We start from the raw sequence: 14,539 nt of genomic DNA on the forward strand, positions 1-14,539 counted from the left end.
CAATGCCGGAATTTGAGTTGGTCGCTAAAGGATACAAACGGACCCAGAGTTAAGTGGATAGGAAACAGCCAGTTACTACACCGATGCTGCTCAAAATGCGAGAACGTCTAGGAAAGCCTGGCCTTCAAGCCAAAATTATGTGGGGATCCATCGTACTAGGGTTCTTCTTTCTCGACAGATGCTTAGAGCTATGGGGAGCTATCAGCGTCCATCGATCGACAGGAACGGATAGAGTCCATTGCATAAAGACCGCCAATGTGGTACTGCGCGACAAGCACGGAATTCAGGTCGGACCTGAAGCCCCAGGGGCCGTGTCAGTGGAGATGATATTCGACTCCCATAAAGGAGATTGAGTTGCGTACGGCACCACGATCCGACACTACTTATCCAACAGCGTTACGCCATGCCCAGTAGTGGCACTTGGTACGTATCTACAGATCCGAGCCCAATGGCTTTGCGAAGGAAAGGTGCTGGGACCATACATTATCTCAGTTTTGAGAACAGCTACGATCAAGAAGTCACACGTGAGCAATCTAACTAAGGCGGCAGCGGTCGACTAAGGATGCCCAAGGAAGGATTACTCAGCACATCCACTACGTACAGGGGGAGCTTGTACACTCCTAGCAGCAGGAAAGAGTGACCTGTTCATTCGCCTAATGGGAAGGTGGTCAAGTTGGTGCTTCACAGTGTACACCCGTCTCAGACCAGGAATGATCCGAGACGCGGCAAGCTCGATGATCAAGGCCTCGATGTGGGAATATCACGAAACAGACAGCGCCCGCGTCAGATACCGTGTCAGCTCGTAGGAGAACTCAACGAGTCTAACTCTCCAAAGCTAATCAAGCCAACTTGCCCCTAGAAGTGAAGTCCGAAGGAGAAAAGTGTTCGGTTAAGTACGAAGAAGGTAACCGAGTTATTCGAACCAGACCGAGCAGCGAATCCCTGCCAATCGCAGATTTGCCGCCAGGAGCTCAGAGCTCGGCCGATCCAAGAAGCGCAGAGCTGACGTGAAGAAGCAGCCAGGCTGCCAGCGATAATTTTTTTCTCTTCTTCAAACCTTGATTAGCTAGTAGAAAGCTCTTCTAAGACGGGTTTTCACCTTGAAAAGGTTTTGTCTCGTGGGAGGCCTCAAGTAGGAACTACAACGAGTCTAATTCTCCAAAGCCAATCAAGCCAACTTGCCCCTAGCAGTGAAGTCCGAAGGAGAAAAGTCCATTGAGAGACTTCCAAAAATGAATTAAGTACCAAAAACTAAACCGCTCCTATGTTGCGTACCATGTGAGTACCAAAGTCGTACCAAGCGACGGTCAGACGCAGAGAACGCCCAACCAAACGCTAAGTTTGGTATGAACCAAACAATCGAGTTAGAGGGGGTTCGCCTCAGCATCCTGACGAGCTCTTCCAGTTTGCAATTTCACTGAAAGAACGTATAAGAGCGGGTGTAAATGGCAAAGGGCAAGACCAAAGGCAAGAACTTCACCACATCTGAAGTCATAAGTAAGGGATACGGTTGTTCTACTGGTGTTTAAGTCGCTAAGCTTATTCGCGTCTTTCAGGAATGCTAAACATCGTTGAAGATATATTACCGTTCGGCTCTGAGCAGTGGCAGACCGTTGCTCAGTTCAATACAAACATACCTACCGGGTGGACTGAGCGAGATGGGGAAAGCCTAAAGCGTAAGTTCCAGAAGCTCGACCAGCCTCAGGTAAGCGCACTTAAAGTACAAAATATTTTTTAGTATTGTTTATTCAATCTTTTATAAAGGTAATGATGTATGTACCGATGATGTCCGGCGGGCAAAGCGTCTTCAGTATGCTATAGAATCATCTATTGCAGTGATCGATCTCCACGATGAGAATATTGATACAGTTAGCAATGACAATGTGACAACAGTATTGGGACTCTAGAGAGCACCCTCGACGACGACTGTCTCAAGGGAGCTGGGATGCTTTGCGGCACTGTCGCTTCCGGTTCTAAGAACTCGCCGACTCCCAATACCACGCCAACGACTCAGATCAACATGCAATTTGCTTCCTCAACCCCGCTGCAAGCAGCAAGTCGAGTGATTGAAAACGTGGAAAGTGATCTGCGTTCTGACAACTGCTCCGCAGACCCGGTAAGCCCCATGGTAACGATTTTAATGGCAATGGAAGAGTGCCACGACGCACGAGAGGCGCAATACCGGAGGGAGCGCAAAATTTACCAGCGTCAGCGCGACGAACGTGAATCGAGAAGCCAGCAGATGATGATGTTGCTTTTAGCGCGTCTAGTAGGTGGGAGCGCTGATTTGCTGCTCCAGCTGAACAACAACGACGATGAAGACAAACCAGTCGCTTAAGCCGTTGTATAGCTCAGTCAGAAAGTGATCGCAGCTTATGGATATTAAAAAATGTATTTTTTGCATTCATTAAATAAAGGTGTCGTTGTTACTCTGCTTAAAAAAAAGGCATGAGAGTATCGAGACCGTGCTGATAAAAGATTTTCGCACCGCAGCTTGTACATGTATCACTAGGCGCAACACACGTTAGTTGTCAAGGCTGTAGTTGTCAAATAGCCACGCTCTCGCAATAGCATGCGTAGATGAAGAATATAAATAAGGCGTCTACGTAGGACTCGGTGCTGTCGTATGCGCTGGTGCTGCTGGGCGAAGCGGATGACTTGAATCTGGAGCGCAATACGTCTGCTGTGCATGTTGTTAGCCCCTTCGAACTGTTTTAGTGACATATTGAGTGGCCACCTAGCCTTACGCCGTTTGGACCATTTTTGGCAGCCGATGCTGAGCTAAGCACAGACTTAATGTGTACCAAGTAATGTACTATACCGCGCCAAGATTTGGGCTTGGTTCGCAGGCTAGGAAATTTTTGGAAGTCTCTCATTCTAGATCGAGCATGGTCGGAGCATAAAACCATGTGTAAAAATGACATGGGAAGAGGCAGGCATCGACTTGATTTATATTACCATTTCAAAACGGCAAAAAGGTCGGTTTACAGGATATCGATGTGGATTTGGTGGCTGTTGGCTGCCGTAGCTCGATTTATCAGTTGATCGATGTGTTCTTTTATAGACCTCGTTTTAATAAAACGATCTCTATTTATGAAAAATCAAGCATCAGGGTAAGTGAAAAGGACAAAAGCATTGAAATACACAATAGATCACGTACCCTGACCCTAAATTTCCAGTGTAAACAGGTAAAGTAGTGTTGCTGGAATGTTGCATATGGTGTTTCTCACACGACCAATCTCTCAAATAATTGCCTGTCTCACTTACAACGCGAGTTCGCTCTTGAAGCGGAACCAGACGTTTTACCTTTAAAGGTAGCGCTCCCAATCGTATCGGAGCGTAGGATACAGTAACTCCTTCCGAAAAGCGGGAACCGACATGGCGGGTGAGCGCATGAGCCGCAGCTTCGAGACGCAGCGCCTGGTGCCACCTGGGCAGCAGCACGCGAGGGGATATGATGGCTACGACGGCAGCTTCGACGGCCGAGGTGCAGCAGTCGGTGTCCTTTCACTGGTGGGCAGCAACCACGCCGATTATGGCGCTACGTCTAGCCGGAACGCGAAGAATTCGCGAGACGTCTGGCCACCGTCGGTTGCGATCCAAGTTGCGGCGCCCACGTCCAACAAGCTTTCAAACTGGCAGACGTTCTACCATTTGCTGTCGTTCATCACCGGCACGGGCATGCTGTGCCTGCCATTGGCGCTCGTGGAGATCAACTGGTACGGAGTGCTACTGCTTGGCGCGGCTGCGGTGGTGAGCGCATACACTTCGAAGCTATTAGTAGACGCGCTGGAGGCGGTGCGCTGGTTGAGAGGCACGAGCGTCTCGTACAGCGACCTCGGACATGAGTGTTTCGGTGCAGCTGGAAAGGTGATCACAAGTTTGCTGGTGCACGCATCTTTTCTCATTCTTTCCACGGGATATCTTACACTGGCGTCGTGGTGTCTGGTGGATGTCTTGGGACTTCAGTACGGCACGGTCATGATGTTGGTGGCAGTGTGCGTTTGGTTCCAAGTGCTTGTGCCATCGCTAAAGGCCCTAGCGGTGTTTTCAGCAGTGAATGTGGCCTTTAGTTTCTGGATCGAGTCGGTCATCGTGGGTGACGCCATGTACCCGCTCAAGCAGATTGCACTGGAGCATTCAGACTTCATTTTTGTGACGCCTGACCTCTCGAACGTGTCTATGATGGGGAAGCTCTCGTATACATTTTCGCTACTCCTCGGTGGACTCTTTGGCCACTCGATCATACCTACATTGTACGACGCCATGGCAGATCCAAGCCAGTGCAGCTCGGTAGTGGCTCGCACGAAGTTGGGGGTTACAGCGCTAATGTATCTACCCATTTGCTGTGTCACGTATGCCGTGTACGGAGCTACGCTACAGGCACCCGTCTTCTTCAACATGCGCAACGTCGTCGTGCGTAACGTGGCCATTGTGATGTACAGCATTCATTTGTTGCTATCGTACACCGTCACCTTATTTCCTCTCCAGCGTGCATTCGAGCAGTGGATCGTACAGCCTCCGAGTGGAAGCGGTCATAACAGCCCAGTTGAAGCTGCCGCTGCCGCAGGAGAATTACCATTCGTGACCTCCAGCCCCACACTTCAGAGTGATCAAGAAGGACGGTGCGGAGGCGTTGAGACCGCTGCACGTGTGTTCTGTCGGAGTATTTTGGTGCTAACTACACTTCTTTTGGGTTATTTCACGGCACCCAGTACGATCGACGTATTCGCGTGGATGCTGATGCCTACGGCACTTTTGGCGCTCGTGCTACCTTGTGTCTTTTACTGGCAACTGTGCGGTGAGGACGCAACGAACATGGACCGCGTCGCCTCTGTCGCTATCAGTGTGGTTGCCATCGTAACCGCGTGTTGGAGTCTTGCTGTGATTGTCGAATGTTAGTGCGCTGGATGAGCGACAGGAATGAAGAATAAATTAAGTGAGCTTCCAGCAGCATAAGAATAAACATGTAAGAAAAAATCTACTTCAGCAAAACTATGATAATTTATATTTTAATTGATTTTGCATAGAAAACTTCTGTTATAGAACTCAGCGTATTTTCGGCTCCATTTCTAAGAGAAAGGTCCACCGGACAGGAAGCTCGAAGCTCGTCAGCCATACATGGACGCGATCGCCAGTGTGAAGAACTACCTAGAGAAGATCATCTCAGACCCGCAGCTAGAGGGGATGAAGGCGCTGCTGCTGGATGCTGACACTAAGAGCGTCATCAGTATGGTTATGTCCCAGTCGCACATCCTGCAGCGCGAAGTGTTCCTAGTGGAGCAGCTGGACGCAACCCACGAGCCCATGCTGCACCTCAAAGCCGCTGTCTTTGTGCGACCCACCTCACGCAATGTGGAGCTTCTACGCCGAGAGCTTAAGTCGCCCAAGTATGGCCGCTACCACCTCTTTTTCTCCAACATCTTGCCCGTCGAGGCGCTCGAGAAACTCGCAGAAGCGGATGAGAAGGAGGTCGTAATGCAAATTCAAGAATACTACGCTGACTACCTGGCGGTCAACGACTCGCTCTACGACTTTGGCCTACACAACTCCATTCAACTCAATGTCAAGATGCCCAGTGCTTCGCCTGGAGGAGCTCTGCTATCCACTGCCACGGCTGGAGTTCAGACCACAGATCCTGTGGACAAGACCAAAATGACACCCCCGCAATTGTTTATAAGAAGCGTAGAAGGACTACTATCTGTGCTGCTATCCATGAAGAAAAAGCCGACGATCCGGTATGCCAAAGGATCGGAAGTGGCCGAGAAACTGGCGCGTGAAGTGTCTGCACGGATGCAACTCGAGCAAGATGGACTTTTTGACTTCAGACGACCAGAGGTGGCCCCACTCGTGTATGTACTGGACCGTAAGGACGACCCCGTGACGCCATTACTCACTCAATGGTGCTACCAAGCCATGGTGCACGAACTGCTTGGATTGCACGAGAACCGCGTGGATCTCCGCGACGCACCCAATGTGCGTAAGGACATGACGGAGCTGGTGCTATCTACAATTTCGGACGATTTTTTCGCCCAACATGTGCACGCCAACTTTGGTGACTTGGGTATGGCAGTAAAGCAGCTCGTGGACAAGTATCAATCGCAAACTCAGACCCACGAGAACATTCAGTCTATTGACGATATGCAGCGCTTCTTGGAGAACTATCCAGCTTTCAGATCCCAGTCGGTCACGGTATCCAAGCATGTGACGCTGATGGGTGAATTGGCACGTCGTGTGGAAGTGGATGGACTTATGGACGTGAGCCAATTGGAGCAGGAACTCGCATGCGGAGACGACCACAACGCGCATTTCCGCGATGTGGTGACGAAGCTCAAAGATGCGCAAGTGAAGCCACTTAACAAGCTGCGCCTAGCGATTCTATATGCTTTACGCTACGAAACACACAGCTCGGTGCAGCTCAAGACGGTCAAGGAGTTGTTGGCAGCCCCGCACGGAGGAGGGTTGCCTGCTGAACGTGTGGCTTTGATTGATGCTTGTCTAAAGTTTGGCGGCCAGAAGGCTCGTCAAGGCGACTTGTACGGTGATCGTGCTGGACTGAAGAAGTTCATGCGGGCAGTCACTCAAGGTGTGCAAGGGGTTCCGAACGTGTATGCGCAACACGTGCCGCCGCTAGTTAAGAAGCTAGAAGTTATTCTAAAGGGTCAATTGCTGGATCAAGAGTTTGGCGTGGTGAATGGAGGTGCTGGTGCTACAACGTCCACTGACCTTAGCGGAAGCAACGGCGTAAAGCGAGTCCGTGACGTTATCGTGTTCATGTGCGGTGGTGTCACGTTTGAAGAGGCCATGAAAGTGGCCGAGCTTAACCAGAAGGCAGCTTCGACAAATTCAGGCCAGCGCATTCTCCTTGGCGGATCACGCATTCACAACTCGACGAGTTTTCTCGAGGAGGTAGCGGCGGCGTACAATTTGTCCCCTCTCCATGGACACGGCGGCGCGAACGCTAACTGGAACTACGATGGCAAGAAACTCTAGACGTGGTAGCAGCAGAAGAGAATGGAGGAAGCGGATTTCGAGATCAGCATGATACGAGAAAAGAAATTGTGTATTTCTATTCAGAAGTGAGCTGGTTTATGCTTCCATTTACTACTAAGTTAGGACGAGAAAGTGATGCGCTCGTAGGTAGCGTGGTCGTCGTCGACGTGCGTACCGTAGAGGTCGACGTACAGCACCTTGGGGATGAAGGCAACGCTGTTGATAGTTTTCACGTAGATCTTCCAGAGACGCGACGGCGCACCATCGATCGTGGTTTGTAAGATGACACGCCCTTTAGCGTCTACGTAGAGCAGAGAAGGGCGACTGGGCAGTGCATTCAATGTCACCGTGTAGCTGCTGCCAACCGCTTCAACGGCAACAGGGCTCTCTGGCTTTACGGCTTTGTGCGAGTAGCCCCATGCCAGCTTTCGTTCGATCATTCCAGTGGAATTACTCGTGGGGTGGTCCGTCCAGCCGAAGCTTTGCCAGTTGATGTCCAGCGGCCACTTCGGGTCTAGCTCACGGCGCTTCTTATCACGGAAATTGGCCGAGTACACGACGAGCTGCGCATTCTTGCTACGCTCGAAGACGATAATTCGGTCTTGATTCACTGGCAGATAGGCCGGCCAAAGTGGCGTCTGCGGGTGAGAAGACTCGGTCGTGCATTTATAGTCATGCTCGGGAAACTCCTCGGTGAAGTAGTGCTTCTCGTTGTTCTCGCCACTCATGTAGCTCGTCAGCGACTGATCTGGAGGCGTCTGTTTCAGGAATGAAGAGAACGGTTGCCTCGCCGTTTCGGGCGTGAAGCGTTCTTGGTGCCGGAATTATCCTGTTGTCTTGCAAGACGTCTTGCAGTATGAGTCTGAGCAAATATAGCTCGTGTCTGTCGCGCGTTGTGACTGTATAATGTCGCTTCGAGGTGACGTTCAAGTACGGTGTGGTGCACACAAAATAACCTGAAGCATTTTTACCGGCGCCGCTCTTGACTCTTCATCTCAGATAGTAAAGATCTAATGGTGTCATATCGCCGGTCTTGGGCCCAGCCGGTGTGAAATGCTTGTAGACAACAACCAAACCGGAAAAGCAACTCGGCTATACTTTTATCCCAACGAGGATCGTATCCTTCGTATCCTGATGCTTCGATCGTCTTCTTCACAAACTGCAGGCGATCTTCAAACACACTAACAGAGTAGGGTTCCTCACGGCACCACCCTCGCACTTCCTTCAGCATCTTCTTCAGTTGTTCTTGGACATCCACCACCTCTTCAGCTGGAGTCTCGAAGTTGGCAGCAATGTGTTTGCGTAGCTTTGCGGTCTCGGGAAACTCGCGAGGTAAACGCTGCAGAAGCAACAATATACTCCTCAGCTCTTTCCGACCGAAAGGTACTTGCGCGCCAACAAGACACGGGGCCATAAAGGTTAGCACTGCCTGGATGTCGTCCATGTACGACGCAACGTCGCTACCTCGGTCGTTGGCATCTGCAAGCTCACGGCACGTGGACTGCAGCTTGCTGATGCTCGTGTGGGGTGAGGAGTTTCGTGCTGCTAGCAAGCATGAGAGGACCTTTTCGCCATGCTCTCCTTGTGAAGCAAGCGCAAGCCTCTTCTCGAGCAGTTCCCATCGGTCGACCTTCTTCACTGGAGGAAGTGCGAGCGGAGCAAGGTAATGCTCAGGAGCCTTACGTTTGCGAGTGCTCGGACTGCGTGGGGGTAGTGGCTTGGATCTACCCCTCGGCGTCGAGCAAAGGGGCGAATAACTCTAACAACACCATCTGGGGTTCGAGATTGTGACGAAGAAGCTGACACCGTTGTAAACTTACTTGTATGCGGTTCTCGAGATCATGCTAGAAACGTCGGGCGACTCGTCCACCAGCGCCAGTGAAGACTTGTGTAACTCTCGCGACGCTTCCGCCACTTGTAAGGCGCGCTTTAGTGCTGCCAGTGCCTTTTGCAGCCTCTTATCAGCCTCCTGTAGCTCATCGCAGACAGCATTGGAATAGTGCGCACGAAGCGCGGTGTCGCTCACGCCCACACGAGCCAAATTTGCGTCCATGATTCCTAGTCTTTGTTTTGAGAACTGTTCATTCCTTTCACAAAAAATGGGTAAACTTTAGGGAACTGGATAAAGTCACACAATAATTGTCGGTACGAAAAAAAATCCTGACGGATAAAATCCCGACAAATCAGTCAGCATCAAAAGTAGAAAAACACCCCTCCCCCTCCCAACTCATTCTGGGCCTTTCATTTCAAAAGAGGCGCGAAAAGCAGGACAAGCAGCATGGCGAGCGTCGCGTCGGCATCCGAGCCCGACGCCGAGACCACTGAAGCTAAATCCCCGGAGGTCCACGTCCCCACATCTGCCGCCGTTGTCGCCCGAGCCCCACGTATGGATGAGGAGACGTTCGGGAGCTGGGGTGCGTTTTTCGAGTATTTTGACGCATATCAGCACAAAACCCACCAGATATTCAAGAAGAGGACCTCTACAAGCGCAACGGTGAGGAACGCGGATCTCCGAGACCGTGGTAAGGACACCCCGCAGACCATTATACCAGACGCTTTCGACAAGTACTACCGAAAGTTGGTGTGCACGCATAGTTGGTCAAGGCCCAGCCGTTCGAAGGGCAAGAGGCATAACTACTTCGTGAAGTCTACCGGATGTCAAGCGCAGATGACGGTCGTCGTAATTTGGGATGCTGCTCAGGGTTTTCAAGTGAAGGTTACGCACCAGGAGACAGCGCACAGCCACTCACTAAGCTCAGGATCTTATGGAAATCACCCCTCAAATCGACGCGTTGCAGACGAAGACGTGATTGACTTCGTGGATGAGCTTCAAGCTGCCGGGGCGAAGAAAAAGCTGATTCTGCAATTTCTGAGGAAGAAAACTGGTACGCTACATGATTGTATCCTTGTTATTATGCTTGTTTTGGCTCTAATTCCTGGTTAATAGGCAAGCATGCTACCCTGCGTGATGTGCACAATCTTGTGGCGAAGCTGAAAGAGGCGCGGCGTGGAGCTACAACCGTCGAGGCAAGACTGGAGTCTGGTTTGCGCGATTTCTGCGCTCGAAAGGGTAATACGGCGACCATTTATGTGGATGACGAGAAGCTAGCGCAGACGATCACTTTTCAAACCCACCAGATGCGAAGATTCTTTGAGGCGTTCCCACAGGTGTTGATGGTGGACGCCACTCACAACACCAACGATGCTCGATACAAGCTCTTCGGTTTCATGATTCACGATGTCTTCGGCCATGTAAGTACTCTCTTGGTGGCTATGTCGATTGTGTGACTCTAATTGTACCTCTGTGTTGGTTTGTGTGACTCTACTGTGCCCGTGTGTCCCGCTACGTTTGTGTGCCTCTATGTGACTTTACTGTGGTTGTGTGCCATTGCTACAATTGTGTACCTCTTTGTGGTTGCTTGTGCACAGGGGCAATACGTGCAGCATGCACTCATGGAGAACGAAAGTGCTGATTGTTTGGGGGATGCAGTGAAATCGTTCAAATAATTTAACTCAACCTGGGACCAAGTTCGAGTGATTATCGTGGACAAAGACTTTGGAGAAACTGCGCTTCTGCAGGAGGCTTTTCCTGCTGCAAGAATTCTGCTCTGTGTCTTTCATGTGGTGAAGTATATTCGGGGAAAAATTGCAAAGAGAGGGTATAATATTGAAGATCGGGATAAGGTTGAGGACGCCGTTCACATGATGGTGAGCGCCAAGACGGAGCTTGAGTACGAAACGAGTCGTAGATATCTGTACTACGTGGTTGACGGAAAGCAAATTGCATTTGAAGAAGATATTCCAGAGGACTCAAGACACCCATTTCTGAAGTACTTCCACGAGAATTGGCACAATTGCAGACACATGTGGAGTGAATTTGGTCGTGTAGACGTCCCTCATTTGGGAAACACGACAAACAACAGGTACTGAGGCGTTTTTGTGCTGTCCCAAGTTTTAATTGCTAAATGTTGACTTGTATAACGACTTAGGTTGGAGGCGGCATGGGGCCACTTGAAGGACGTGCTGAAGTCTACGATGGAGCTCGATGAGTGCGTGGATACTCTGCAGCTCTTGCAGTCTATTGCGGAGATGGAGTATGCGAAGAAATTGACAGACGTTGGACACATGCGTTACGCTGGAGCTGATGCTGAGTTGACGAAGCTATCAAAAGAGGTTAGTCAGCACCCCTACGAGCTGGTGGAAAAGCAGTATCGCGTTGCTAATGATCGCAAGACTACGTATACAACGCGCGAGCTACAATCTTACATGATCGAGATGGTGTCAGCAGTTGACACGAGTCGAAAGTACCATCTTGATACTAGGGTGCGTGAATTGTTTCGTCCATAATGGGTGAATGGTATCAATACTTATTGAATGGTTATTCTGACTTGACAGACGTATCACTGTTCGTGTATTTTCATGAGGACAGAGCTGCTTCCCTGTCGTCATGCTATATACTGGCGTTTACTTTGTGGAAAAAGCCCCATTCCAGTCAAGCACATCCACCCTCGTTGGAGTCTGTCATCCCCGCTGAACATTCCCGCTGAAGAAGATGAGGATGCAGAAGACGGAGAAGCAACGAGTGGATCATTTCGGGTGCGAGATTCCGCTTTGACAGCGGTACGCCACAAAGTGCTCAACGGGACTAACAAGTTCCGAACATCACACGCTGTAGCGACGCGAATTGCAGATATTATGAGCCGAAATGGAACTCCCGTGTTTATCCAGATGCTGGAAAGTCTTAAGCGCTTTAAGTCCATTGCAACGGATGGAGAGGCACCTTTCGTTTCTGTATGGCCAGTTTGGCTCTCTCAACTGGATCCTCTTTCGCAGATTTCTGAGATACATGATGATGGAGCAGCAAATTCCGATGACACCAGTGAGCCTCCAACTGCAATCGTCGACGCCACTATCTACAACAACGAGGATGAGATACAGCGTGAGGGCGACCTTGACGAATCTGACGATGCTTTGGGTCGCGGTGGGCCTATGGTGGCTCAATCACCAAGTCACTCACGTGATTTGTCACGTTGTTCAAGTCACACGGGTCACACGATAGAGGTGACGGATAGCAACAGTCACTCTGGAGGCGCCAGTCACTCCGACGAAGTGACGAGTGATGCGCAAGGTTTCCCCGATCAATCTGAGATGCGGGACGAAAGAAGTATTGTGGGGCTATCACATTCGAGCTATGACGAGACAAAACAAGTAGCACCTCCAGCAAAGAGAGCGCTTTCAGATGGCGGACATCCCAGTTCCAGTTCAAGTGAGGAATGCTCATTCTTCGTCTCGAAAAGCACCAAAAGCCGCGGTCGGCCCAAGATACGAAAGAACCAGAAACAACAAGTGAAGAAGCAACGATTGGTGAGCTCTCTGAAGAAAGCCAAACAGCTCGTGCAAGGGACGTTGACGCCGGTTATCACGCTAAGCAATGTGGCCAGAGTGTTGAAGTCGACATACAGCTACGAATCCGCATACGAGTTCCTCTCCAAATTATCGGTAAAGACGGTGGGCCCCAGGAAACAAGTAATTGCGAAGCTGGTAGCCCCCAGTGAGGCCCTGAGCAGCGTCGAGCTCGTGTTCACCGAGCAATTCACGCATAAATGCAGAAATGTTTTGGAAACGTACAGAGAGGCACTACCAGATCCGAAGTCACCCGTAGGTGTTCGTCTCGCTAAGATCGGGGTCATCAGCGAGGACCAAGTGCAAGTAATGGTGGAGTACCATAACACGATGAAGTCTTTGGAGGCAGTGTCTGATACAATTGAGTGGATGGCAGCTACGTCGCTAAACAGACTGGATATTCCAGAAGGTCTCAATGAGTATGTTGAACTAGATAAGACTAAGGCTACCACAGCGCTGCAGCAGATTGTGTTGCCAATCTCACGCTTGGCACCGTTCGGAATGGTCTCGAATGAATCCGTTCTGCTGCTAAGAGAATATCTATGGCTGAACGACGACTGCATGATGCACGTAATGACGACGATCCAAGAAGAGCATGCACACGTTGGTATTATTTCGCCAGGCGCTACCGGTACGGATGACCCTGAAACGCAGGAGAAGGTCATCAGCGGCTCCGACGAATTCCAAGAGCACAACACGCATGTGTTGCTGCCAATTTATATCAACAGAAACCACTGGTGCGGTGCAGTCTTTGACTTCAAGTCCACATCAAACCGGATCACAGTATTTGACCCCCACTTAATCTCACCCTGTAGTACCGAAGGAGTGCTATCGATGGCGACTTCGGGAGAACGACGTCACGCACAATGCTCTCAAAAAAACAGGAGAACAAGAGGTCCGCAATTGTGACCATTTGTCTGCTTCAGCTACACTTCTCGTTTCCAATCCATTTTGGCTACTATCTCTGACCAGATTTTCTTGACAATGTCTTCATCTACTGAAGTCACTGCATGTTTGGGAGAGACGTTAGCACACTGCAAAAAATGCGTAATTCATTCAGTTCATGCATCAACCGGGTTTCTTAACGATGTTCAACACTTTCTGGTACATGAAGCTATACATTAAAATGTCATTAGGGCCTCCGTTGATCTCATTACTTCCACATCGGACTCACGGACTCACTTGCGAAAAAATGCTAAGTCATGTGTACAATCTGGCAACACGCAGACTTCATCGTATTCCTTCGATATTCGCACGACATTTGACGATTGCGCAACCCCTTCCACACACTTGGATGGCCTCAATAATGTCTACAAACGATGAAATTTTGAAAATATATTCGGTATTTTATTCTCTTTGTGTGGCTTTGTGCCTTTGTCGTAGGTACACAACCGAATATGGTGACATTTATACGCACTTAAGTACGAAGTCACATAACCATTGTGTGACTCTAACATCGATCAAACTTTAGTACTGTACACGGAATCATTTCCGGTAATTCCATTGGAATCTGTTTAGCTAGATTTTTTTAAAAAACATAAAATATTGTGAAGACCGAGCACTATGTCCATTCCAAATCTTTAGTAAAACCGAATTTAAGTGCTCAGGGCAAGATATTAAAAGGCGCCTACATTTACTAAAATGGAGTGTATATCGGTATAGAGAGCTATTAATCGTAGTTAATGCCAAGAGGTCAGAGGAGCCAGTAGTTTTAAACGGTCGAGCTATAGCCATGTACTCAGCTGACTTTCGATGGAGGGCCATCACGTTACACTATGCGTACAGTGTTCCGTGCGAGCAAGTGAGCCGCAGCTTTGGGGTGTCGGGCCGCACAGTACGTCGCTGGTATAAAGAGTTCAAGTCAAGTGGCCACGTAATGCCAGACAGTCGAGACTCCAGCAATGTTCGTGATCCTGAAGTATTGGCGTTTGTAAGTAAGTACGCTAAGGAGCACCCATGCTTTTACGTAGAAGAACTCCAAGCGGCACTACGCATCAATTCGGCGCAGACAGGACAGGTCTATCAGCAGTCAAGCATCCTACAGCTTCTAAAGGTTTGAACTTGAGGCTGAAGCAAAAAGTGCTAAGAGCAGAAAAGCTCCGCGAGGCAGAATTCCGACCGATGTAGAAAATTTAATTTGCCT

At 49.7% G+C, this 14,539-nt stretch overlaps 4 protein-coding genes across 4 annotated transcripts; 3 read left to right on the forward strand and 1 right to left on the reverse strand.

Annotated features, from left to right (window-relative positions):
* Positions 1 to 710: 710 nt before the first annotated feature.
* On the forward strand, positions 711 to 2,338 carry PITG_18733 (uncharacterized protein; the record flags this gene model as incomplete). Its single annotated transcript, XM_002997333.1, has 5 exons — positions 711 to 751; positions 1,292 to 1,344; positions 1,557 to 1,705; positions 1,765 to 1,810; positions 1,908 to 2,338. The coding sequence occupies 5 exons, from the start codon at positions 711 to 713 to the stop codon at positions 2,336 to 2,338; spliced, it is 720 nt and encodes a 239-aa protein (XP_002997379.1).
* A 1,040-nt stretch (positions 2,339 to 3,378) lies between these two features.
* Positions 3,379 to 4,902, forward strand: PITG_18734 (Amino Acid/Auxin Permease (AAAP) Family; the record flags this gene model as incomplete). Its single annotated transcript, XM_002997334.1, has 2 exons — positions 3,379 to 3,495; positions 3,565 to 4,902. The coding sequence occupies 2 exons, from the start codon at positions 3,379 to 3,381 to the stop codon at positions 4,900 to 4,902; spliced, it is 1,455 nt and encodes a 484-aa protein (XP_002997380.1).
* A 219-nt stretch (positions 4,903 to 5,121) lies between these two features.
* PITG_18735 (vacuolar protein sorting-associated protein, putative) lies at positions 5,122 to 6,993 on the forward strand (the record flags this gene model as incomplete). Its single annotated transcript, XM_002997335.1, has 1 exon — positions 5,122 to 6,993. The coding sequence occupies one exon, from the start codon at positions 5,122 to 5,124 to the stop codon at positions 6,991 to 6,993; it is 1,872 nt and encodes a 623-aa protein (XP_002997381.1).
* Positions 6,994 to 7,112: 119 nt separating this feature from the next.
* Positions 7,113 to 9,046, reverse strand: PITG_18736 (uncharacterized protein; the record flags this gene model as incomplete). The annotated part of the gene is made up of 3 exons (XM_002997336.1): positions 7,113 to 7,751; positions 8,213 to 8,504; positions 8,814 to 9,046. The coding sequence occupies 3 exons, from the start codon at positions 9,044 to 9,046 to the stop codon at positions 7,113 to 7,115; spliced, it is 1,164 nt and encodes a 387-aa protein (XP_002997382.1).
* Positions 9,047 to 14,539: the final 5,493 nt, after the last annotated feature.

Source organism: Phytophthora infestans, genomic scaffold (assembly GCF_000142945.1).
Source record: "Phytophthora infestans T30-4 supercont1.76 genomic scaffold, whole genome shotgun sequence".
Classification (NCBI taxonomy): Eukaryota; Oomycota; class Peronosporomycetes; order Peronosporales; family Peronosporaceae; genus Phytophthora; species Phytophthora infestans.